Source organism: Urocitellus parryii, chromosome 7, assembly GCF_045843805.1.
Source record: "Urocitellus parryii isolate mUroPar1 chromosome 7, mUroPar1.hap1, whole genome shotgun sequence".
Lineage (NCBI taxonomy): Eukaryota > Metazoa > Chordata > Mammalia > Rodentia > Sciuridae > Urocitellus > Urocitellus parryii.
Genome location: NC_135537.1, coordinates 833,747 through 858,803, shown reverse-complemented (window position 1 = coordinate 858,803; position 25,057 = coordinate 833,747). Strand labels below are relative to the sequence as shown.

Sequence of the window (25,057 nt, the reverse complement as noted above, 5' to 3'; positions counted from 1 at the left end):
AATAAAAATAAAAAGGACTAGGGACGTAGCTCTATAGTGGTAAAGCACCCCTGAGTTTAATCCCCAGAACCTCCCTGCCCCTGCCTCCCACAAAAGAACCCCGGTTCATTCCCAAGTGACTCTGTCCAAACACCTACATGAGCTAGACTGAAGACAGAACAGGGAAGTCCAGTACCTCCCACTCCCCAGACTCTCACCCTAAAATGTATTATCCAAATGGATGTGGATAAACTTTAAACTTTTGCTGTTCCCTATCACAAATCAGACCCATAGATTTGGATACAAAAGGATATACCATAATAAAGTTAATGATAAGAAAACTGGAATAAAGAGCAAATAAGATTAGAGAGAGGGGCTGGAATTGTGGCTGAGCGGTAGAGCACTAGCCTAGCAGGGGCGAGGCCCTGGATTCAATCCTCAGCACATAAAAATAAATAAATAAAAGCTGGGATTGTGGCTCAGAGGGAGAGCGCTCGCCTTGCATGCATGAGGCACTGGGTTCAATCCTCAGCCTCACATAAGAATAAAATAAAGATATTGTATCCACCTATAACTAAAAAAATAAATATTTTTAAAAATAATAATTAATTAAAGATATTGTGTCCAACTACAACTAAAAAATAATATTAAAACAAAAGAGTAGGGCTGGGGATGTGGCTCAAGCGGTAGCGCGCTCACCTGGCATGCGTGTGGCCTGGGTTCGATCCTCAGCACCACATACAAACAAAGATGCTGTGTCCGCGGATAACTAAAAAATAAAAAAATAATAAAAAAAATAAATAAAAAAAAAAACAAAAGAGTAGAGAGCAGATAAATGTGAGACACGACAGGAGGTTGTAACTGAACATTTTGGGGGGAGTCTGGGAGTTTTGGGAGGACCTCCATTATACATTGCGACTCAGAAGAGGCTGGGGAAGGTAGAGGCATGGAGGCCAGGTAGAAGCCCCCACAGTCTTCCCTGGCACCAGGCTGCTAGAAAGGAAAGGTATGCTAAAGGAAGAATCTGCAACAGTCCTCTCCACATTCCCTTTAGCACAACCAAACCCCTGGGAAGGGTTGGGTGGGCCCCCATCTCTACCTTACCTTCCCACTAGCTTGCCAGACTTGTTGATCTGGAGTTGGCCAAATCACTCTGCCCAGACAGCACTGATGACTTCCACGTCACCAGGGCAGATGCACTTTTCAGTCTCCTCTCATCTGGCCTCCCAGAGCTTTAGATAGTATTGCTGCTTCATAACCCTGAAATAGCCCCTGTGCGTGGCTTCCTCAGCCAGCTCTTCAGGTCCTCTGCCCACTTCATGGGCTTTTCCACCCTATGGGCTTTGCAGGCACTTGGGCCTAAGACCTGTTCTCTCTGCTTCATTACTGATTCATGGTGACCTCATCCCCTTGCAAATCTTCAGATGCATCTAGAAGTTGATAACTTCAAAATGTATCTTTCCAGCCACACAGCAGGTTCTACTCTGAGAACCTGGTGCACAGACCCCCAGCTCCTTCTCTGATCTCCATGATCAAACTTGATTCAGGATCTCTGCTCTGAACTTGGTCTTCCCCGCTGTTGGGTTGGTATAACCAGTGTGTCCACTGCCCTTGCCAGTAGCTATAAGGCTATCCCTGCCTTCACCCTCACCATCCCCAAATCCATTCCATCTAGTACCACTGTCCCTCTGCCTTGCCATTCTCTCATCTCCATTGTGGCACCAATTGCATTTAGACTGCTCTCATCACGTGCCTGGAGGACTGCAGTGGCATACCACTCCGCAGCTCTTTCCCTCCAGTCCCTCCCCACCCGCTTCCTTAAAACCCTTCCAGGATTTCTCAAGGCGCTCAGGATGCAGATCAGCATCAGTCCTGTGGTGAGCTGCACTCCATCCTTCTCTGGTACATATGTCCTCTCTCCTTTGGCAGAGCACCCCTTAGGCCTCGCACAGGCTCTTCCCTCTGCTGGAAAGCTCTTCCCCACTGATATTCTCCCTCACAGCATCTCAAGGGTCACCTCCTCAGGGAAGGCTGTCCTCATACAACTGCATCCAACCCACCCACTGTTCCCCTTCCAAGCACCAGTGCCACCTTTAGCAGCATTCATCACAAAGGTGACTCTACACCCACATGTGTTCATTGTGAATGTTCAGTTTATGTTCTGTAAGTTTGATCAGACAAGAACAAGGCCTGTGATGACTGGCACTGGTCCCAATTCCTAACACAACTGGTGATATACATGTTTTTGGAGGGAAAAAACACTGCTACCAAAAAAAAAAAAAAAAAAAAAAAGATGGTGTATCAATCAGAATCCTTTTATTTTAGGACATTTATTTTAATTGACATACAATAGTGGAGGTTGGAAAGTCCAAAATCTGTAGGGCAGACTGGAAACGTCTCAAGATAGAACTCTTTTTTTTAGTTGTAGATAGACACAATATCTTTATTTGTTTTATTGAGTTTTTTTAATGTGGTGCTGAGGATTGAACCCAGTACCTCACACACACGAGGCAATTGTTCCACCACTGAGCTACAACCCTAGCCCAAGACAGAACTCTTTATTTCTGGGCTTAAAACTTTTGCTTTTAAGTCCTTCAACTGATTGGATGAGGTCCACCCATACAATTGAAAGTAACCTTTACTTAAAGCTAACATTTTGTAGATGTTAATTACATCTGCAAAACACCTTTATAACATGTCTAAACTAGCATTTGACTAAACACCTGAGCACACAGCCTACCCAAACTGACACTCATGAAACCATTATAAACTGTATCAGCCTAAGGAGAAGCCAATTTTCATGACCAGAGATACTCTATCAAGTTAGAAAGAAGGAAAAGAATGCCTGGGGTCAGAGAGACTCAGCTGGAATTACACTCAGGAGTGTCAGAGTATGGGGTAGGCCCCCCATTGTGAGGTTCAGGTAGAATGCTCAACTCACACTGATGGCAGCACTGCTTCATCTCCGGCTTCTTCACTTCCACGACGTTCCAGGAGTCTGCTCACTGGCCTGTGCCTGTACCTCTTCCTGCCCCATGAAGAGGTTTGTCAAAAGACACCCATAGAGCCAGTGGAGATCATGAAGACACACCCTCCCTCAACTCCCAAGGTCAGATTCCTGGAGCTCTCTGTGGATAGTTCTAAGAGAAGGGATAGCTATAAGGAGGGCTCAGAGTCCTGAGTTCTTGAAACCGGGTAAGTAATACTGTTTGGTTTGGTTTGGTTTTTTGGGGGGTTGGGTAGCACCAATTGAACTGAGGGGCTCTTAACCACGGAGCCACATCCCAGCCCTTTTTTGTATTTTATTTAGAGACAGAGTCTCACTGAGTTGCTTAAGGCCTCACTAAATTGCTGAAGCTGGCTTTAAACTCATGATCTTCCTGCCTCAGCCTCCTGAGCCTCTGGGATTACAGGCATGTGCACTGCGTTTAGGGGTCTTGGGTTCTTAAACAACTAAAGTCAGGAAAATTCAAGGAGCTGGGGAGTAGAGAGTCAGATGTGGAGGAATTACCTCCAGGGATTTGGGATAAGAGTCCAGAAATGGAAACACCAAGCTGTAGGGAGCCAGGTACTTGGATGAGGGAGCCCCTAGGCCAGCATCCAGAGAAGGGTTCTGAGCACCTGGGGACAGAAGAAACTATGGCAAGGCATCCAAGGCAGAGCCTGCTCAGGTAGAAGCTGATGGGCTAAATCCAGGCATGCCCAAGATCATAAAGAAAGGTCATCTGCCCAGGAAGGCAAGTGATGAGTTTTCATTTTACATTCATTGGTTATCTACCTACACTAAGCTGGGCCCTTTGCTGGATGCTGGGGACTCCAGAGGAGTGGCACGATCTCTGTTCACACCATAAAGCCAGTAAATACAGCATTAAGGAGCTAACAGCGCAGAAGCAGGGCAGGTGCTATGATACAGGACACATCTGCTGGGGAAGCCCAGCAGGCAGCAATTAGCTGGCAGTGGGGGAAAGAAGGCTTTGCAGAGGAGGCATCTTGAGAGTGAAGCTACCAAAAAGAAGGAGACAGGACATTCCAGGTCAAGGTAGAGCCGTTCACAGGCCTGGCAGCATGGAAAGCTGAGCCTGTTAGAGTAGAGGACAGGAGGAGAGCACAACCTCTGACCTCACAATACCCAGGGCCCGCTGGGCCAGCCTTGCAGACTCTGGCACCCTCTTCCAGCCCGGGCAAGGCCCGGGGCCCTGGGCAGCCTCCAGGTGCAGTGCCCTCCTGTGGGCAGCACCCTCCCTGCTGCCCTGGGGCATGTCTCTACTCACCAATTATGAGGGGCTTCGGCATCAGATAGAGAGGCTGGTGCGGGAGAATGAGGAACTGAAGAAGCTGGTGCGGCTCATTCGGGAGAATCAGGAGCTCAAGTCTGCAATCAAGACTCAGGCAGGCGGCCTTAACATCAGTGGGCTCACCAGTGGGCTTGGAGAGATGGCAGCAAGTCCTTCCCAACGCCAGGGTAACTATAAGAGGCCTGGGTCCAAGGACAGTGGGAAGGAAATGGTGAGGCTGCTGAGTGAGGAGAGACTCAGTGTGCTTGGGGTCTCAGGAACTATGGAGAGAAGGCACAGATAGTAACAAACTTGGGGACATTGGCCCTACTAAGTGAAGGAAGGGAGCGTGAGCACACAGGACCATAGGAACGAAAAGGCAAAACTAGGTCCCGATTCTACTCACTTAAGAGTAGGCATTCCTCCCCTCAACCAACTTCCAAGCAGCACTGCAAGACATGAATTTCCCAGCTCTGGAATCCAACTGTGCTAGCCTGCTGGGTCCAGTATGTAATGAACCTTCAGCCTTCCCACCCTTGACCCCCAACTCTAGCCCTCAGCCTACCCCAACCCTCATCATTAGCACCCCATTACTCTCCAGTTAGAAATGGCTAGGAAGCACCTAACAACCCACATCTAGAAGCTTTGGAGAGAAAACAGGACTGAAGCCTGAGGTTGGTAATTATTAGCATGGGGCTGGAAATGTACAGAGTAGGGTGAGACAGAAGAACAAGCGAAGAAGTTGCAGGTGTTCACAGAAAAGCAACTGAAGTGATGATCCTTGGGCTAGGCCTATGTGGAGACTGTGGTGGGGGTGGCAGGTATTCAGAGGCCAGGAGGCGATAGAGGCCACAGAACTGAGTGTGGTGACATGGAGGAGGGAGAGCTAAAAGAATGGAAAGCTATGAGCAAAAAATGCTCAGCACTGAAGATACCAGAGGGAGAATTTGGTGGTGGTGGTGGGGGGTGGCCATAGGAGTCTGTGGCTAACAGCCTGTGTTGGTAGAGGTTACCAAAGTGGAAGCAGATGATAAAACACGGGTGGCTGTTACATTCACTTCCCTCCCTACAATATCCTTCCTGTCCTGGAGGAAGCTGTGTTCCTTCCTGTCCAATGTAGAATTTCCACATGCACTCAGAGCCCACTCACCCCTGCAGTGACCTTTGCTCTGTCCTGGGACTGTACCTTGCCCTCCCTACCTGGCACTCTCCTCTGTTCATCAGCAGACATGACATGAGTCCTCCTTCCCTGAGAGGAGGACTTTGATTTCTGTTCTCTGCCTATTTAAGCCTGTACAATTTGGCAACAGACTCCAAATGCTGCTGTTCTAGAAAGGCTGTGGGTGGCCTCCTAGGTGCCACATCCTTCTCCACCTCTGCATGACATTTGAGACTAATAATCCTCCTCTGAGGCCCTCTTCCTGAGTTCCCGAGCTGGGTCATTCAACCCCCGCCCTGATTCACGTCAATCCCTGTACTTCAGACGCTGCCAGCCTACCCACTGCACAGCTTCAACACTCCACTGGAAGTAAAGATCCCCTCGGAGGATCCTGCAGGCTAAACAAATCCCTAGAACTTGACTCACTCCAAACTAGACACACTTCTGAAAAGCTGGGCAAATGCATCAAGACACAAAAGCCCTGCAGGTCTGCGGTCACTTCCCTGCAGTCTTACTCCCCTTCCTCCTACCCACTGGGTTCCTTGCCATCCAGCTGGAATTTCATTTCTATAGTGACCACCCTACACAGGCCCCTCCTGTTTTAAATTTTGTACCATTAAGGACTATGAGACAACAGACAGGGTGACAAAAATAATACGCTTGGGAGAAGTACATTTAAGAAACCTCAGTTTAAGAGGCTAAACTCTAGTTTCTTACTTCCAGACTAAACAAGTAAGCCTTGGGTTTGATTCTAAAGGGAATCCTTCAGATCTTCCAAGCTTCGGGTTCAGGAAAGGCTTTCTGCAGGAAAGCAACCCAGATAGCTGGTGAAAGCAGAAAGAAGCTTTCCAGAAGAAAGACCAGCTTGAAAAAAGGCCTGGTGCTAGAGGTTGCAGGAATAAGAGCTAGATGAGTATGGTTAAAGGTCCGACCGTGTAAGCATGCATGGTCTGAGAGTATGTGGTACTTAAGTTTTGTGGTGTGGGTGTATGAGTGACTGAGGTATACAGGGTGTGAATATGTGATTGTGTACGAATGTGTGTGGAAAATATGCAGGAGTACGTGACAGAATGTGGTGTGTGAGCTTTCAGAGTATGTTGTAAATGCATGTACGCATAAGGTTATAAGCGTGTATATTTGTGAGCTACTATATTACAGTGTGGGAATGTATGTGGTGTGGGTGTTCAAGTTCATATATGCCTCATCTCTGACAGTGTGAATGTGTATTGTTTATGTGAATTTATATGGCTGTTCATTTTGGGGAGTATGTGCATGGTAATTTATATGTGTTAGGAACCAGGAAGAGCTGAACAATGCAGTTAGAGAGGTGAGCAGGGGTCAGATCACCAAGTACTGTGAATGATATGCTAAAGAGCTTGGACTTTCTCCTAAAGGCAATAAGCAGAAACTCGTGCTTTCTAATGGAGTAATCACATTTGTACTCAGAAAGATCATTCCAGTTGCTATGGAGAAATGGATTCTAGGGAAACAAGACCAAGGCAAGGAGACAGGTTAGACTCAGGCTGTTGCAATCACTTAGGTGGGAGATGATAGCATGAACTTCAAGATGAAGAGAAATCCATTCAAGTTATTAAGAAAACAGAAAACCTAACTGCTTGGATTTGAGGGAGGATAAGGAGAGCATCCAATATTTGTTGCTTTCCCAGCTAAGATGACTTGAAAATGTATGATGTCACTTGCTGAGAATGTGGAACTTGCCATCCCTAGATCCAGCCAAGATAGATCTTTATAATTGCCTCAGGGCATCTTCTTCTAGCCACTTCCTTACCCTGCCTGGTTCCCAAACCCATTCCTGTGATGAACCTTTTTCATGGGGTCATGAATCTTTTTCTTGAATCGCTTTCATGAACTCAATCTTCAATTCCTCTTTCTGGGTCAACCCTTCTTCTCCCTTGTGCTTGGTTCAGGATTCTGAGTCAACCCCATTCAAGAGTAACAGAGAAGGAAATGCAGCTTGGGAGGTTATGAGCAGAGCTTGGACACAGGGACTTTGGGTGTTCAAAAGCATATGTGCCAGGCCCTTTGTACTGTAGGGCCAAACCCAGAAGGGAAGAGAAAAGTGCAGAATGAGGGTTGGGGTCAGGGAGTCAGCTTTCCCTAAGCTACCACATCCTGGCCCAGCACTCCAGCACTCCAGCACTCCAGAAAGCACAAGAATTCTAAATTCAAATATGACCTTCCGGGTTGTTAGAAAAGTTTATGTGTCTGAGTAAGAAACCATAACATAATTTAGCTTGAGTGCTTTCAACTACTCCAAATGTGATATGTAGGCTTCCATTAGTGTTCCTGCCCATGGCCCTGAAAATGCTAGAGGTAAACCTTAAAAAAGCAAATGCATTTTAAAGGAAAACAATGAGCTGTATTTTTGACAAACTGATTTTATGACATCCACTTGAGACAGTGGTAATATGAGCCTGAAGCTCAGAGAAGAGATCAGCACTAGACACAAAAGATTCAAGAGCTGGGCTGGGGCTGTAGCTCAGTAGTAGAGCACTTACCTATCATGTATGAGGCTCTAGGTTCAATCCCCAATACTGCAAAAACAAACAAACAAACAAAAACCCCAAGAGTTGTTGATAACTGAAGCCACAAGAGGGAGTGAGACCATCTGGGAAGAGAGTATACTGCAAGGAGAAACTGAGGGGGCAACCCCTTTTGGATCCCTTCTCATCTTGTGGGAGCTCCATCTCTTTTCTTCTCACTTGAATAAAACCTACTCTTTCATGCTAAAGGAGGCAGCAGGGACTGAATGACTCTGAGGAACAGTCTTGAATAAGGACAGACAGAGATATTGTCAAGGAAGCATTCAGAGAGGCAAAGGAAACTTCAAAAGTTTAATGCCATAGAAGTCAAGAGACAGCTTCAGAGGGGACCAAGTGTCAACAGGGTACAAGTCAAGAAGTCAAGAAAGAAAAATACTAAAATGTCTACAGCTTTTAGTAAACAATGACATGGCATCGTGACCTTGGTGAAAGTCATTTCAACCCCATTATAGTTGGGAAAAAGTCAAACAGAGTGAGGTAAAGAATAAGAAAATGGTGAGAAAAAATGATGGTGGCACTTAAGGAAGTTTGGCTTTGGGGGAACAGGGGAGCTGGAAGCTGGGTAGAGAGAGGGTAGCAGCTGGAGAGGGGCATGGGATGTAGAGCTCAAGTTGGCAGAGATCTGAAGGAACCAGGAGAGAATGTTTGAAAATACACAAGACAAAAGGGTATTTTACAGGAGATGCCCTTGACTGAAGGAAGAGCATCTCTTCCACTGTCCTGGAAGAGAAGGAAGGGAAACATCAGTGTAAATGGTGGGAAGGGGAGCGTCAGAAGGTCAGGGACTGTGGGAACTGAGGATTTCTGGCTTCAGTGATCTCTGTTAAAAAAAAAAAAAAGTCATTCTCTAAGACCACTGGTGGGGAAAGTCTGAAATAGAGTGAAGATGAAAAGAAAGAGGACTGGGAGGGGAACATGGGAAGTCGTCTGACTACACAGTGGACTAAATGGCATTAGTTATCTATCAAGTCTACAAAGGCAGCAGACACCAACTTGTACCTTCTACAGCATTGGTGGCCTAGGGGCAGCAGGCAGATGGAGTACTGAGGCCAGTCCTACCAGAGCGTAGGCACATTTCAGACTATGCTGTTGAGAGGAAGGTGGAGGTAAGGAAGGTTGTCACAGAGGAGAAAAAATAAAGAGGACAGTGTACTAGAGATCTGGAAAGGCTCAAGGACCAGGTGGCTGGGAATCATTTTCCAAGCAAGCCAGAAGGTACAACTGTGTGGTCAGAGGGAGCAATCTGTGTGGCCAGAACTCAGTAAATGTTGGTTGTTGGCCAAATTAACTTCACCAAGAAGAAACAGGTGCCACGAGTTTCAGATCTTGGCGGCCCACTCCTACCTGGGAGGTAAAGCCAGGACAGGAGTCTAGACTGTACGCCGCCTGGGACTTGCTAAGAAGCCTGCACTGGGATGTCTCTGGGAGGCTGCTGAAGTAGCAGAGGGAGAGAGGAAACGAGGTCCAAATGCTAGATCAGTGTGGAAAACCGGCTCCTGCCCACGGTCAGACCTGGCTCCTCTGGGCAGGTGACAGGTGGTCAGAGTGGCACAAGCCAGGCGGGCCAGACAGCTTCAGCACGAACAGGACAGAAAGGGTGGGGCCTGCCCGGCTCTGGCTGCTGGCACCCTCCTCCCCTCCCTCTCCTGCTCGGGCCGGCCTCGGCACGTGGGGGCAGTCTCCTCCAGCAGGGGGCAGCCGCGATCCTTTTATCCCCGACCTCCCCATCCAGGACCCGGCCCCCACCGAGACCCAAGGGGCCACTCCTCCGGGAGCCAGGCCCCACTGTCCCTGGAACCCTCCCCCTCAGGACCCTCCCGCCTCGGAACCTTCCTTCCGCCACAGGACCCTCCCCCCTCAGGACGTACCCCCCCGGGGACCCTCCCCCATGAGGGACAAACCCTCCTCAGGGACGCTCCCCCCTCGGGACCTCTCCCCCTCGGGACCCTCCCCCCCTCAGGGACCCTCCCCCCTCAGGGACCCTCTCCCCCTCGGCACCCTCTCCCTTTGGGGACCCTCCCCCCTCAAGGACGCTCCCCCCTCGGGACCTCTCCCCCTCGGGACCCTCCCCCCATCAGGGACCCTCCCCCCATCAGGGACCCTCTCCCCTACGGGACCCTCCCCCCATCAGGGACCCTCCCCCCCTCAGGGACCCTCCCCCCTCAGGGACCCTCTCCCCCTCGGCACCCTCTCCCTTTGGGGACCTTCCCCCCTCAAGGACGCTCCCCCCTCGGGACCTCTCCCCCTCGGGACCCTCCCCCCCTCAGGGACCCTCCCCCCTCAGGGACCCTCTCCCCCTCGGCACCCTCTCCCTTTGGGGACCGTCCCCCCTCAAGGACGCTCCCCCCTCGGGACCTCTCCCCCTCGGGACCCTCCCCCCATCAGGGACCCTCCCCCCATCAGGGACCCTCTCCCCCTCGGGACCCTTCCCCCCCTCAGGGACCCTCCCCCTTCAGGGACCCGGACCCTTCCCACAGGACCCTACCTCCTCACGAACTCCCCTCACGGACCCTCCCCACCACATTCCCGCAACCGCTGTGGAAACCTCCGCTGGAGACACCTAGGCTCCTCCGCTCTCCCGGGCCTCCTCGCTTCCCGCCCCCAGCAGCGGCGACGCGCTAGGACCCGGGCGGCCCGGAGCCGGCCAGGCCCCCTGCCTTGCTCTGGCCCCGCCCCTCGGCCCCTCCCCTGCCGCTGGGCACGACTGCCATTGGACATCTGGCCCCGCCCCAGGACCCGCCCACCACCAAGCTCCGCCCTCAAGGCGTGGTCCCGCCCCTCTGGGCCCTCCTCCCAGCACAAAGTCCGGGGGTGGTCTCCTGCAGCGGCCAGCCAGGTGCCTGTGCGCGGGGAAGACAGGTTGGGGGGGACCAGAAGTTCCCACAGTCTGAAACGCGACCTACTGCCTTAATCTCCGACATTTGCTTTTATTTTTAAACTCACTTGTCTGACGTGACAACTCTTTCTGGACCCTAAATAATTAAAACAAAGCCGAACGCGGTGGCGCACGCCTGTCATCCCAGCGCTGGGGAGGCCGAGGCCGGAGGATGGCGAGTTCAAACCAGCCTCAGCAAAAGCAAGGAGCTAAGCAACTCAGTGAGACCCTGTCTCTAAATAAAATACATGTGGCTCAGTGGCCGAATGCCCCTGAGTTCAATCCCCAGTGCCAAATAATGATAATAATATGAACAAACAAATGCGGCAAATCCGAAGCTCTCTGTAAGGATCTGGTACTGTACTTTGTATGGACTCGCCCCTTCTAGGCATTCCGTATCCTCTGGATCATGCCGGTGGCCTTCTAGGACTGGCTCCTTTCAGGAGGCGTGTTCCAGCCGGAGTCGGTACTCTGGGTAGAGCTGGGCTTGCGGGGCTTTACTCCGTGATGGGAATGGACTCCGTTTTGTGTGTCCATTCGTCAGTTTATGGACTTTGGGTGGCTTCCTCCTCTAAGCTATTGAGATTAATGTTTCTATGAACGTGCATGTGAGTTTTTGTGCAGTCACGTTTTCCTTTCTCTTCCTATGTATCAAGGAGTACAATTGCTGGGTCATATGGTAACTTTATGTTTAACTCTCCTCGGAGAAACTGCCAGATTGTTTTCCAATGACTGCATCATTTTATAGTCCCTCCAGCAATGTATCAGGATTCTCATCTCTCCAAATCTTTGCCAATACTTGTAATCATGTGATCATTTTTAATTTTAGCCCTCCTAGTGGGTGTGAAGTGATATTGCACTATGGTTTTGATTTTCATTTCCTTGCTAATAATGCTGACCCTGATCATAGGCTTATTGGTCATCTGTATGTCTTTGAAAAAAAATGCCTATTTAGATAAATTTGACTATTTGGCTTTTTTATATTGATTTTTTAGTTGTAGGTGGACACAATACCTTTATTCATTTATTTTTATGTGGTGCTGAGGATCGAACCCAGAGCTTTGTACTTGCTAGGTGAGCGTTCTACACTGAGCCACAACCCCAGCCCTGGACTGTTTGTCCTTTTATTGATGAGTTGTGGGAGTTCCTCATATATGCTAGTTACAGTCTCTTATCAAATATATATCTTGCAAATATTTTCTTCCCACTTTGTGGGTTATGGATTGTCTTTTCACTTTCTTGATGATGTCTTTTAAAACATAATCCGATTTGTTTGTTTCTCTTGTTGGTCTTGCTTTCAGTCCTTTTTTCTAGTTCCTTAAAGTGTACAATTAGGATATTGTTGGTGGTGGTGGTGTTGTTTTGGAGTACCAGAGATTGAACTCAGGAGCACTCAACCACTGAGCCATATCCCCAGCCCTATTTCTATTTTGTATTTTATTTAAAGACAGGTTCTCACTGAGTTGCTTAGCACCTTGATCTTGCTGAAGCTGGCTTTGAACTTGTGATCCTCCTGCCTCAGGCTCCCCAGCCGTCGGGATTATAGGTGTGTGCCACCTTGCCCTGTTTACAGTTACATTATTGACTTGAGATTTTTTCAAAATAGGCATTTATAGCTATACAATTCACTGTTAAGTACTGCCCTTGCTATCTCCCATACATTTTGGGGGTTTGTTTTTTGTTTTTGGTACTGGGGATTGAACCCAGAGGCACTTTACCACTGAATCATATCCTCAGTCCTTTTTATTTTATTTTTTTTAAATTTTGAGTCAGCATTTTGCTAAATTGCCCAGACTAGCCCTGAACTTGAAATCCTCCTGCCTCAGCCTCCCAAATTGCTGGGATCACAGGCTTGAACCATGGCACCTGGCTCCATAAATTTTGATATGTCATGCTTTCAGTTTCATTTATCTCAAAGTATTTTTAAAATTTCTGTTGATTCTTTAATCTCATTTTTTTTACTTTTTTTCTTTTAACATTTTTTTTAGTTGTCAGTGAAACTTTATTTTATTTATTTATATGTGGTTCTGAGAATCGAACCCAGGGCCTCACATGTAATAGCAAACATTACCACTGAGCCACAACCCCAGCCCCATCTCATTGGTTATTTCAGCGTGTTTCCACAAATTAGTGAATTTTCCAGGTTTCTTTCTGTTTTTATTTTTTATTTCATTCCATTATGTTCAGAGACAGTACTTTTATTTCAATCTTTTAAAATTTATTGAGACTTTTTTTCCCCTCCTATGTGGCCTACCCTGGAGAATGTTCGATGTGCACTGGGGAAGAATGTGTCTTCTGCCTGGTTGGGCGGAATGCCCCAAGTCTGTTAGGTCTAGTTTTCTTCTCTTCTGTTCCCATTACTGAAAGTGAGTATTAAACTCTACAAGTCTTAATGTGAAAATTGTCCATTTTCCCCTTCAATTTTTCTTCCTCTCCTCTTCCTCCACCTCCTCCTCCTCTCCCCTTCCTCCTCTTCCTTCTACCTTCTACTGGGGGTTGAACCAATGATGTCCTTCTTTGCCTTTTATAACAATTTTTATTTAAAATATATTTTATCTGACATTAGTATAGTTACCAGCTCTATTTTGGTAAGGATTTGCATGGAATATCTTTTTTCCATTCTTTCATCTTCAATCTATTTGTGACTTTTAATATAAAATGAGTCTTGATGTATTGAGTCTTTTTTCAAAAATTCATTCTGCCAGTGTTTGCCTGTTGATTAGAGATTTCAATGCATTTTTTTAAAAAATTCCTAATAAGAGCCAGGTATGGAGGCACACATCCGTAATCCCAGCGGCTCAGGAGGCTAATGTAGGAGGATCACGAGTTCAAAGCCAGCCTCAATAATTTAGCAAGGCCCTAAGCAACTCAGCAAGACCCTGTCTCTAAATAAAACATTTTTTAAAAAGGACTGGGGGGCTGAGTCTGTGGCTCAGCGGTAGTGCACTTGCCTGGCATGTATGAGTCACTGGGTTCGATTCTCAGCACTGCACATAAATAAATAAAAAATAAAGGTCTATCAACAACCAAAAAAGAGATGCACACCTGCTGTTGAATCTCTCTGGTGTATATAGACCAGCTCTGTTAATTACATAATCCATTCCCTGTGTCACTGGTCCTTCTGGACCTGGGTCAGCTACCCCTGCCCAGGTCCCTGTGGTTCTTTCGCTGTATGTTGTGGTGCATACTTTCTGTGACTTGTACCCTTGGTGGTCATAGAGTCACCTTCTTTATAGTGCTTATTGATTTTATCTGGAATTCAACTTGGACCAAAACTCAGGTTGAGCCATTTCCTCTGTGGAAGTTGGCCAAGGTCTGTCCCATCTCCCTCACCCTTTTGGCCCAGTGACCTACCTGGGTCATTTTCCCAGAGGACAACTACCTCCAGTTTGTACAGAGCCTGTGAATTAAGAACAGGTTTTACATTTTCAAAGGGTTGAAAAAAATCAAAACAAGAATACTGTTTCATAACACATGAAAAGTACATGAAATTCAAAAATTAGGGTACATAAATAAAGTCTTATTGCCACATATCCTTAGTCATTTACTTCCAAATGACTGGTTTTCTTTGGCTGCTTTTGCAGAACAGCAAAAGAACAGCAGACTTGCAACAGAGACCATGTGGCCAGCCAAGTGAGAAATATTTACCAATTGACCCTTTATAGAAAATGTTCTCCAACCCCTGGTTTCTATAAACATGTCGAAAAAGTCTGCTAGGTAATGGGAAGCTCTTGATTAGGGACTAACCATGGAATGATCGGACTGTCAGAGAGTTTTCCTATTTCTCACTTGTCTGTATTTCCAGTCTTTCCCTATAGTAGGTGTGTCCTATTTTTATGACAATATCAGCAAAGTGGAAGTTTTCACTAAAATTGCATATTATCAAAACCTTGCTGCACTCTACCTCCTTAGCTCTGCACCTCCTCAGGGACCCTCCCCCAAACAGGAGTCATCTGAAGGTGCTCTCCTGCAGAACTCACAGAGAATGGGCTCCTAGGCTCCCACATGAGGGTCCAGGAGTGTAAAGAAATGAGTCTGGGCCTCTTAGGGTACACAGGTAGTCTGTGCCTGGCCCTGGGCTTGGTGAGGCTCTGCCTGTTGCAACACTGACCCCCTAGGGGGTCCTACCAAGTGGGCTCATCTCTCTGCACTGGAGGCCCAGCTCACTCCTTCCCTTCATAGACCAGAAAGGCCACCTTGGCCACCTGAGTCCTGCCACTGGGAAACCCTTCTTTCTTGGGTGAGAGGTCAGTGGCTGAGTACAGTGAGAACAACTGAGGGGGAGGGCTGTGAACCGTCCCTATGACCTGGAGCGGGACAGGCAGAACAGTCAGTCTGGGAGGACTCACTAGAGAATCAGGGCTGGACACAAGATGCTAGGGACTGAGAAGGCAGGGAAGACCCGCTCACAGATCCTCCATGGCAGCTGCCCTGGAGTCCCCTCAGGGGCAGGGGTACATGGCTCTAACCACCCAGAGCAGCGAGGCTCAGGGAGGTCAAGTCACCAGAGTCAGACAAGCACTTTGGCCAGGCCCCGGAAGGGTAGGAGAGCCCATGACTGCCTCCGTGGCTCCTGGCAGGCCTCGCCTGGGGTCTCAGTGCTCTCTCTGTGTCCCCCAGGTGTCTTCCTGCCCCCGTCCCCAGCTGCAGCAGCAAACGAACAAGTCCTGGAAGAAGTGGGGGTTGTGGCCCTGGCACCCCTGGCAGACATGCTGAGCAGCCCACAACCCAGCCCTGCAGTGGGCTCCTTTGTGAGCCCCATGATGGGCCCTCTCAACACGCTGCTGTCCAACCCGGTGCCTGTGTCACAGAGCAGCCCACTCACCAGCCTCCTGACCGGCCCCCTGAGCAGCCACCTGGCCAGCCCCTTAGCAATGACCCCAGGGGGCACCCTGACCAGCCTGCCCTCTACTGGCCCCCTGAGCAGCCACCTGGCCAGCCCCATCACAGTGACCCCTGGGGCCACCCTGACCAACTCCCTGGGCCTAACCTCCACCGGCTCCCTGAGTCCAGGCAGCCCCTTGGCCAGCACCCTGGCAGGCCCCATGGCTGTGTCTCAGAGCAGTTCCCTGATGGCCCCCATGGCAGGCCCAGTAGCCGTCCCTCTGAGCAGCCCCCTGCTCACCTCCGCAGCCCCCCTAGGTGTCTCTCAGAGCCTTCTGGCCAGCCCCACGGGCGGCCTGATTGTGCCAGAGGCCCCAGGGGTACGGCTGGCAGACACGCTCCAAGGAGGTCACTCTGGGCCGCTTTCCTCAGCTGGTGCAGGGTCCACCATCAACTCCAAAGGTAATGGGGTGCCAGGCAGGGGCAGGGGTGCCCTAGGGAGGCCAGATCCTGCACCCACCCTGCCTCACTCTAACCCCCTCCTCTCATTTCTGCCTCCCCAACCAGTCACAGCCAGTGAACACCCCCAGCCAATCCAGGAACCAGAACCCCTCAGCGTGACATTTGTGGGTGCACCCCTCCAGACCTCCACCCCGGTGGGCATCATGGCCATGCCTGGTCCCACGACAGCCTTGTATGGCACCGCGGATGCCCGAATCCAGCCCGGTGTCCCCCAGGGACAGATGGTCCCTGCCTCTATCCCTACCTCCCCAACTGCCTCTCCTGCTGGCACAGTCCCTGCCCCCACCCCCCAAGCTGCCACCAACTGCACCCCCTCAGGCACCATCCCCACCCCTCCCCGAGTGCAGCCCTCTCCCAGCCGGCCCTTGCCTGTCCCCCATTCTCCTCCACGCAACCCCCAATCCTCACCACGTACCTCATCCTCCCCGGCTTCGGTGAATGACACCCGGGGGTATTCACGTACCACGGAACCATCTCGGAAAGGCCTCCTGGAGTTGGAGCGGAAGATGGCCCACCGCAAGACGAGCAAGTTCCCCGACAGTACCCGAGGTCAGTGCGGCCACCAGGGGCTCACTGTGAGTCTGGGGGCTCCTAGGCCATCTCCCCTGCCACCCACCTGGGCTGTTGACCACAGCCCCCCTCCATCCATCCATGGCTCAGCCACGTCCCCTGTCATCCCCAGAGTCGAAGCAGCTGGCCTGGGAGAGGCTGGTGGGGGAGATCGCCTTCCAGCTGGACCGCAGGATCCTGTCCAGCATCTTCCCGGAGCGCGTCCGCCTCTACGGCTTCACTGTCTCCAACATTCCAGAGAAGATCATCCAGGTGTGTGGCTGTCCATCTCCCACACACTCCCAGGGGGCTGAAGGGACTGGGCAGTGTGCTGGCCCAGGAGGAGACACACTGGGGACACTGCCCTCAAGTGAAGCTAACATGTTAGAATCCAAGGAGAACCTGGGATGGAAGAAGCCAGTGCTCAATCCAAGTGGCCAGCAGGTGTCCAGGGCATCTGGCAGTGAGAGCCCTGAGTCCAGCCCTAAAAGCCTTCCCAAAGAAGGGCTGAGCAGGGAGGGTTCCAAGCACAGGCAGGTGACTCTTCTCTCCTCTGCATGGGCAGCCCTAATCCCCAGAGGCTTGAGGAGTACTGTGACCTCCCCAGAATGGCACAGCCAGCTTCCTCCCCAGTCCTGTGGGTGTCCTCAAGGATCACTGGGGACCACAGGAAACAGGCCCCAGAGCCATGCAGCAGCTGTCGGACTTGTTCCGAGGCCCAAGGCTAATTCCGGTGTATTTTCCCAGGATGCATCCACTTACCTCCTTCCGTGTCAGCATGGAGGACGATGTTTGACAAACAGGAGCCTTTTGTGGGTGGTTTGGGAAGAATTCACTTTTGGTTGCATTGGGGACTTTGGCTTGATTTTGGGTGTATAGGTCTGAGCTTTTCTTTTCCATAGGTTAAAGCGTCCTTTGGTTAAGTAGTTAATGTTAATATGACCAGAATTTTCAGTTTTTGCCCTTAATGTTTGTATTCTTCATGTCTCATTTAAGAAATCTTCTCATCAGAAGGTCCTAAAAGCATTCCATATTTTCTGTACTCTGATCACCTGAATTTTCTCCTAAGGATTTGAAGGTTTTTTTCTTCACTTAGGTCTTTGACTGCCCTGTAACTGACCATAGTGGTGTGGGTTAAAATGGGTGGTACTTCTCCCCAGCCTGGACAACCCCTGGTCTTCCCCAGAGGCCAGCCTCACACAGAGGAACCACCAGATTGAAATGACCCCAAGGTAGCGAATAGCCGTAGTGAGAGCCTCAGCTAGTAGGTGTAGAGGACAGCCCTGAGGCCTGAACAGCCACGCAGAAGGACAGGGGTACTGTGATCAGAAGACAGACAGGGCTGTGTGGACAGAATGATCGCAGCAGCTGAGAGTTTCTTTTGAGGGGCATAGCCGATCCACTGGGACCCCACAGTATCCTGCTGCTGAGGGCAACTGGCCAGGTCTCCAGGCTCAGAGCTGTAGAAGCCCAGCACTGCCAGGCCAAGGGGGTACCCAGCTCCTACCTCTTTCCCCCTTCCAGGCCTGCACCTGTGTTGGCCCTCCAGGCTGCCCCGCCCAGCCCATGCTGCCCTCAGACAGGTCCTGGAGCTGGGCACTGCAGATTTCTCTCAATCATCTTAGCTCTTCCTGTTCAGTGTGAGCTTTCATAGTGGAAACATCAAGTTTTAGGAAAAACCTGGTTCAAATTCTGAGTAGTTTTGTATTGATATATGGATTAAACTACATTGATTGATAGATTACACATACATTTCTCTCCCTCCCTTTCTCTCTCTCTCCCTCCCCCTCGCCCACTCCCTTCGGTATTGGGGATTGAACCCAGGGTGCTTTCCATACAGTTATACCCCCAGTCTTTTTATTTATTTTTATTTTGAGACACTCTTGCTAAGTTGCCCAGGCCGGCCTTCCTTAAGATCAGCCCCTGGAGCAGATGGGACCTCAGGCTTTGCTGTCGTGCCTGGCTTAGATCACACATCTTGACAGTGCTGGCTACCCCTCAGCACCTTGTTGCTGGAGTCAGTGGCACCCTCTTTGGTGGAGTCTCTAGTTGACAGCCCTCTACGGTGTCCCAGAGCAGTGCTGCTGTGCCACAGTGCAGATTGGCTAGGGCGATTCAGAACCTGGTGGAAGCACAATGCTTGGCATCTCTAAGCGCTGGTGTCTGGTGTCTAACTGGCAAGGACTACATTTAATTATAAGAAGTCTAGTTGTCCATGGAGAAATTGGATAGTAAACCATGAAAAAAAGGATTCCTATTGTTTGCTGCTTAAAAGGAAGATTATAAAATGCATGGGCCTTTGATGTAGGGGTGGTCTGTGTGTGTCTCCCTTTATGGTGTTTCTCTACCCTTGACAGGGAAGTTATTGCTCAGGTGGTAGAATTTAACAATCACAGCTCTAAGGCACAAATCGTTAGGAAAGAGCTAATGTGCATCAGGCAGTACTTCTCTGGTGCCCAGGGAAGTCAAAGCCAGCATGGTGCCCACGGAGCCCCACTGACAGCCTCTGGGCATCTCACCATCACCAAGACACTTGTCACTCAGCCCAAGAGCCTCCATCACCAATTCCAGACCCACTGGCCATTCTCCTGTCAGCAGAGACCCTCATTCCTCCTGGGAAGCAGCTCTCCCAGTGCTCTCCTGCAGAGAAGTGGCTTTGCAAACCTGGGGGACGCCCAGGCTGGCCCTCTGCAGGGTTCATGTGGGCTGACTGACGTCACACTTGAGAACCAGTTACTTGCCCCCTGGTCTCAGACTGGGTGATTTGTTGATTCCTATCTGCATCTAATTCCACTTTCACCAGCCCTTTATTTAGCAGACAGTTGTAATTCTTCTATTCCTTTCTTTTTAATTAAGTTTATATTATTTATTATTATTATTATTATTGTTATTATTTTTTTGTTTTGTTTTTTTTTAAAGAAAGAGAGAGAATTTTAATATTTATTTTTTTAGTTTTTGGCGAACACAACATCTTTGTTGGTATGTGGTGCTGAGGATCGAACCCGGGCCGCACCCATGCCAGGCGAGCGCACTACCGCTTGAGCCACATCCCCAGCCCATTTTTTTTTAATTGATTTTATTATTCTTTTTAAATACACGACAACAGTGGAATGCATTACAATCCTTATTACACATATAGAGCACAATTTTTTGTATCTCTGTATATAAAGTATGTTCACATCAATTTATGCCATTATACATGTACTTTTTTTGCATTACGATTCTTTTTTTTTTTTTGTGAACGAAAAATTTATTTGCTCATTTCTTGTATTTGAAGTACTCTTCGATGACATCCTTGGCCTGAGATTCTTTGCCATAATCCTTAACAACTACACAACTGCAACCAACCACTTTACGGGGCTGCCCTCTCGGTCAGTTTTACAGAGGCCTACCCATTCTCCTAGTTTCTTGTTGTCATGGACCTTAATTAGATTGAACTGGTGTTCAGCACAAAGGGCCTCCACCAATTTGACATACATAGGCTCATTACAGTTGGAGGCAAGTCCACAGAGATGGGCCTGGCGCACAATTCCTCAAAGTCCACATGCTTCTGCGACAGACACCAGCTTCATGTTTCACTTAGCATAATGCTTGATCTGCTAGAATCAGGCTCAGCATCCTCAAAACGAGAATAGAGCCACAACCTACAGGTTTGTCAGACTGTAATGTTTTCACCCATGAAAGGAGTGAAGGGGTATCCGACATTTAAGTCATCATTCAAAGCATTACGATTCTTAATACACACATATAGACCACAATTTTTCATATCTCTGTATTATTATTATTTTGGTACCAGAGATTGAACCCAGGGGTGCTTAACCACTGAGCCACATCCCCAGCCATTTTAATTTTTTATTTTAAGACAGAGTCTCACTGAATTGTTTAGGGTTCTAAGTTTCTGAGGCCGGCTTTGAACTAGTGATCCTCCTCCTGCCTCAGTCTCCCAAGCCTCTGGGATTACAGGTGTGCATCACTATGCCCAGCTAAATTTATTTTAACAAAAAAAAACATAAAAATTGTACATATTATTGGCATGCCATATAATGTGTCCCCTCATGTATACATTGTTTAATCAGATTAAACATATCTGCTCAATCTGTCTCTGGCAGAGGGATAGAAACCCCCAGCCTTGTCTATGCTAAGCAAGCTGTGTACCACAGGCCTATACCTGCAGACCTATAGCTTTTTTTTTTTTTTTTTTTTTTAGTTGTAGATGGAAACAATACGTTTACTTTATTTGTTCACTTTTATATGGTGCTGAGGATTGAACCCAGTGCCTCACATGTGCTAGGCGAGTGCTCCACCACTGAGCCCCAGCCCCAGCCCACTAAATCTTGTGTATCACACTAGCTTCTATTGTCCAGGTTGTTGGACAGAGTATTTGAAAGCAGCAGATCATAGAGGCAAATATTTACACTGACAAGGAATGCCAGTCTCCTCACTAAGCCTGAGTCTGTGCTAGACTATTCAGCAGGTCTTCTCAGGCAAATCAGTGGTCTTGGTGGCTGAACCCACACGAGCTGATGTAAGTAAAGAAGGGTTTTAGTGAATGTCTGGGTGGTCAGAAAAGCTTCAAGGAAACCAGGCGTGGTGGCACACACCTGTAATCCTATCGGCTCGGGAGGCTGAGGCAGGAGGATGGCGAGTTCAAAGCCAGCCTTAGCAATGGCAAGGTGCTAAGCAACTCTCTAAATAAAATACAAATAGGGCTGGAGAATGGGGCTCAGTGGTTGAGGGTCCCTGAGTTCAATCCCTGGTACCTTTCCCCCACAAAAAAAGAGAAACTTCAAGGACACAAACTTGTGCTTGTGTGCTACACTGCCCGGACAAACGCTGACACACCAGAAGACTTTCCTAGTGGACACACTATGAGCCCCACTGCCCAGGACAGTGTGCAAACACCCAGCAAGAAACCCCTAGTCAAGCACAGCTGTCCCTGAAGAGCCAGTGCCATGTCCACGTGCTCCCCCAAGACTGCTCCCGGCACTCTCCACCTCTGCCTGCCTGGCAGAAGCCCAGCCGCCAGACTCCAGTCTGGAAGAGCCCACTTCCCGCCAGGAAGGCACAGACAGTGCAGAACAGCTGGTGAGCAACACCAGTGTCTGCCACCTCAGGTTCAGAGCTTCCCTGCAGTCTCTCACAGAACCATGCTGTGGTTTTTTCATGAACAAATTCTGACTTTCCTAGGATGTTTTTTCTGTCTCACATTGAGATGTCGCAGGCTCCCCGCTGCTTTTCGTCTTAATGTTCTGAGACATGAAAAGCTTTCTGCACGATAGACTACACATTCCTGATGTTTAGTGCACTGGGGTGCGCTTAAGTCCTCTGCAGTTCTACTCGTGGGTCAGGGACCACGCCAAATGGCTGTGACCAACGAAGGGCAGCAGTAAGCCAGCACTGGTCTGCCCACAGTCCTCGGCCTCACTCCTTCCTCTGGGCTCTCCAGGGCACTCCCAGTCCTAAACTACATGCTGCAGGACTCAGTCTGTCACCTGTTGGGTGGGTTCTTGTATCAGAGAAAAGGCCAGCTGGGATGTGAACAAAGCTCTCCACTCTTCTGCTGGGGCACCAGGGGGGCGTCACGTGGGGGACGAAACCCCAGCGCTCAGCTCTTATGGCATCTGGGTAGGTGGGACCAGCCTCTTGATGTCACCCCAGGCAGAGGTGGGTGACAGCTGTCCTGGCTCTCCTCCTCCTGCCTCCTCAGTGCCATGCCTTACCAGCTGGAGCCTCCACCCTGGGGTGTGCTTTTTACCTTTATGCTAATAAAGGTAACTGCAGGTCACTGTTGACCATTCTGTGCATGTGCTTGCTCTCCCCCCCTGGAATTTGCTCCTGATCATCTGGGAAAATCACTAGGATTATTTTGAAAACAGGGCAGAATATTGTTGGGTCTTCTGACAGTGTCTTCTCTGTGTCTCTGTGGACCACAGAGTCTCAGGAGGCTGCACTGACTTCCAACCTGCCACCTCCTGAGTGTGATCTTACTCCCTTGGCCTTGAAGACTGGCCCACTATTGAAGTCCTAATTTGGGGGTGCATCTTTTAAGATTTGGAGCTAGGCTGGCTGTCTCATTCCCTGCTGAGAGATTTTGCCCCCTTAATCTTATATCTTTTTTGATGGGAGGGGAGTACCAGGGATTGAACTCAGGGGCACTGACCATTGAGCCACACCCCAGCCCTATTTTGTAATTTATTTAGAGACAGGGTCTTGCTGAGATGCTTAGCACCTCACTTTTGCTGAGCCTGGCCTCGAACTTAGTAATCCTCCTGCCTTAGCCTCCTGAGCCACTTGGATTAAAGGTGTGCACCACAGCGCCTGGCTTTAACCTTAAATCTTTTTTTTTTTTTTAAATATTTTCCCTTAGTTGTTGATAGATCTTTATTTATTTATACAAGGTGCTGAGAATCGAACCCAGTGCCTCACACATGCAAGGCAAGTGCGCTACTGCTGAGCCCCAGCCCCAGCCCCAAACCTTAAATCTTAAGGATCCTATTTTTTAGTAAGATAACTCTCAGGTCCAGGGGCCAAGTCAGCCACCAGGAGGCGGGGCTCACAACCGGTTTCGTCTCATTGGCTGGAATTTAGTGATGTGCAGGCCACTGCAGAATGGGGGCCTGTGGCCTTGGCTGGGAGTTCCTCACGTAAAAGCAGAGGGACTTCTGCTCTGGCTCTTCAGTGAAGTGAGTCTACTTTGACCAATTTTGTTTTGCTGATCCTATTGATCCTTTGGCTTCTGTTTCCTAATTTCTGCTATTTTTTTAATATTTATTTTTTAGGTAGAGGTGGACACAATATCTTTATTTGTTTATATGCAGTGCTGAGGATGGAACCCAGGGCCCACACATGCTAGACAAGCACTCCACAACCCCAGCCACCAATTTCTGCTATTTTTTATTTCCTTTCTTGGACTTCCTTTAGTTTTGTTTTGATATTTATCTTGCTTGTGTTGAGTACCTACATCATTTTGTTTTATTTTTATTTCTTTTATTTATCTCCTTTGTTTTAAAATAAATACATTTAGGGGAATGAAGTTCCTTCTAATCAGGGAGATCTTCAAAGTATTTAACAACCAGGGACTGGGGCTGGGGCTCAGTGGTAGTGCACTTCCTGGCATGTGTGAGGCCCTTTATATCAATAATAGAGGTCCATCAACAACTAATAAAGTCAAGTCTGGAAGAGCCTCAGCTTCCAGTCAGGAAAGCCCAGAACGACAGAACAACAAGTACAACAGAAGCACCCAGCCATCAGGGGCATCCTGGCCAGCAGCAGTCACTGCCTGGCTGGGTGGGAAGACCCAGGGACTCTCCTGTGTCCAGTCCAGGTGGAGGACCTCAGTGCTGGGGTCCAGAGTGCTTGGCTGGCGTCCTTCCTTCAGTGTCACAAGGGGTGTGAGGCAGGATGTCCTGAGGACAGAGTCCAGGCTGGGAAGCAGAGGCCTCCAGAGGAGACTGAGAAGGAGCAGGGAGGGGAGCCAGGAGGGGTCCTGGGAGAGGCCTCAAGACTTGCAGTCAGGCAACTGTGGGGGTTTGAAGAGCTTCTCATTTTCCCCAGTGCCTCCAGACTTTCAGCCATAGTCCCTGTCCTCAGCCCAATCCCAAATTCCTGGTGGTGAGTGGAGCAGGCCACAGGATTGGGGGTATCTCAGGAACTTGGCGGAGCCACTGGCCCTGCCTGGATAGAGCTTGGGGGCTTCTCTGTCAGGCTCAGTCCCTGGGCTCCTCTACCCACCAGATCCCTCCAGCCTGTCTCCCAGGATCTCCTCCCTGCACACCCCCGGGGTGGTCGACAGCCATGCTACACACACACCCTTACTCCTCTCTTCCCCTTGCCTGTGTGCTGAAGTGAGGAAGGAGGGCTGCTGAAGACCACTCTCCCCACAGGCATCCCTGAACCCCAGTGACCACAAGCTGGACGAGGAGCTGTGCCAGACACTCACTCAGCGCTACGTGAGCATCATGAACAGGCTGCAGAGTCTGGGCTACAATGGGCGGGTACATCCTGCGCTGACAGAGCAGCTGGTGAATGCGTATGGCATCCTGCGTGAGAGGCCTGAGCTGGCCGCATCAGAGGGCGGCTCCTACACTGTGGACTTCCTGCAGCGCGTGCTGGTGGAGACAGTGCACCCCAGCATGCTCACCGACGCGCTGCTGTTGCTCTCATGCCTCAATCAGCTGGCACACGATGATGGCAAGCCAATGTTCATCTGGTGACGCTGGTGCCCGGCTGGCCAGGCTCACTCTGCCCCACACCCCTGTATACGGCCATTAAAGCTTCCCACAAATACTAGGCTAGTCAATGATCCCATGCT

The 25,057-nt window shown here is 49.4% G+C and overlaps 1 protein-coding gene, 1 long non-coding RNA gene and 1 other non-coding gene across 3 annotated transcripts; 1 reads left to right on the top strand and 2 right to left on the bottom strand.

Annotated features, from left to right (window-relative positions):
• Positions 1-4,236: 4,236 nt before the first annotated feature.
• Positions 4,237-24,959, top strand: Spatc1 (spermatogenesis and centriole associated 1). Its single transcript, XM_077801305.1, has 5 exons — positions 4,237-4,441; positions 15,472-16,129; positions 16,631-16,746; positions 16,880-17,019; positions 24,630-24,959. The coding sequence occupies exons 1-5, from the start codon at positions 4,237-4,239 to the stop codon at positions 24,957-24,959; spliced, it is 1,449 nt and encodes a 482-aa protein (XP_077657431.1).
• Positions 4,416-10,553, bottom strand: LOC113197528 (uncharacterized). Its single transcript, XR_003302709.2, has 3 exons — positions 10,462-10,553; positions 8,976-9,062; positions 4,416-4,456 (listed from the first exon to the last, which is right to left on the bottom strand). It is a non-coding gene; the product is annotated as an uncharacterized LOC113197528 (long non-coding RNA).
• Positions 20,397-20,469, bottom strand: LOC113197540 (small nucleolar RNA SNORD101). Its single transcript, XR_003302714.1, has one exon. It is a non-coding gene; the product is annotated as a small nucleolar RNA SNORD101 (small nucleolar RNA).
• Positions 24,960-25,057: the final 98 nt, after the last annotated feature.

Bases quoted from the DNA above. Each gene is read 5' to 3' on its own strand.
- Spatc1 (XM_077801305.1), top strand. From the start codon at position 4,237: ATGTCTCTACTCACCAATTATGAGGGGCTTCGGCATCAGATAGAGAGG. The intron at 16,747-16,879 runs GTCAGTGCGGCC...TGTCATCCCCAG, and splicing joins GTTCCCCGACAGTACCCGAG to AGTCGAAGCAGCTGGCCTGG. The intron at 17,020-24,629 runs GTGTGTGGCTGT...CTCTCCCCACAG, and splicing joins TTCCAGAGAAGATCATCCAG to GCATCCCTGAACCCCAGTGA.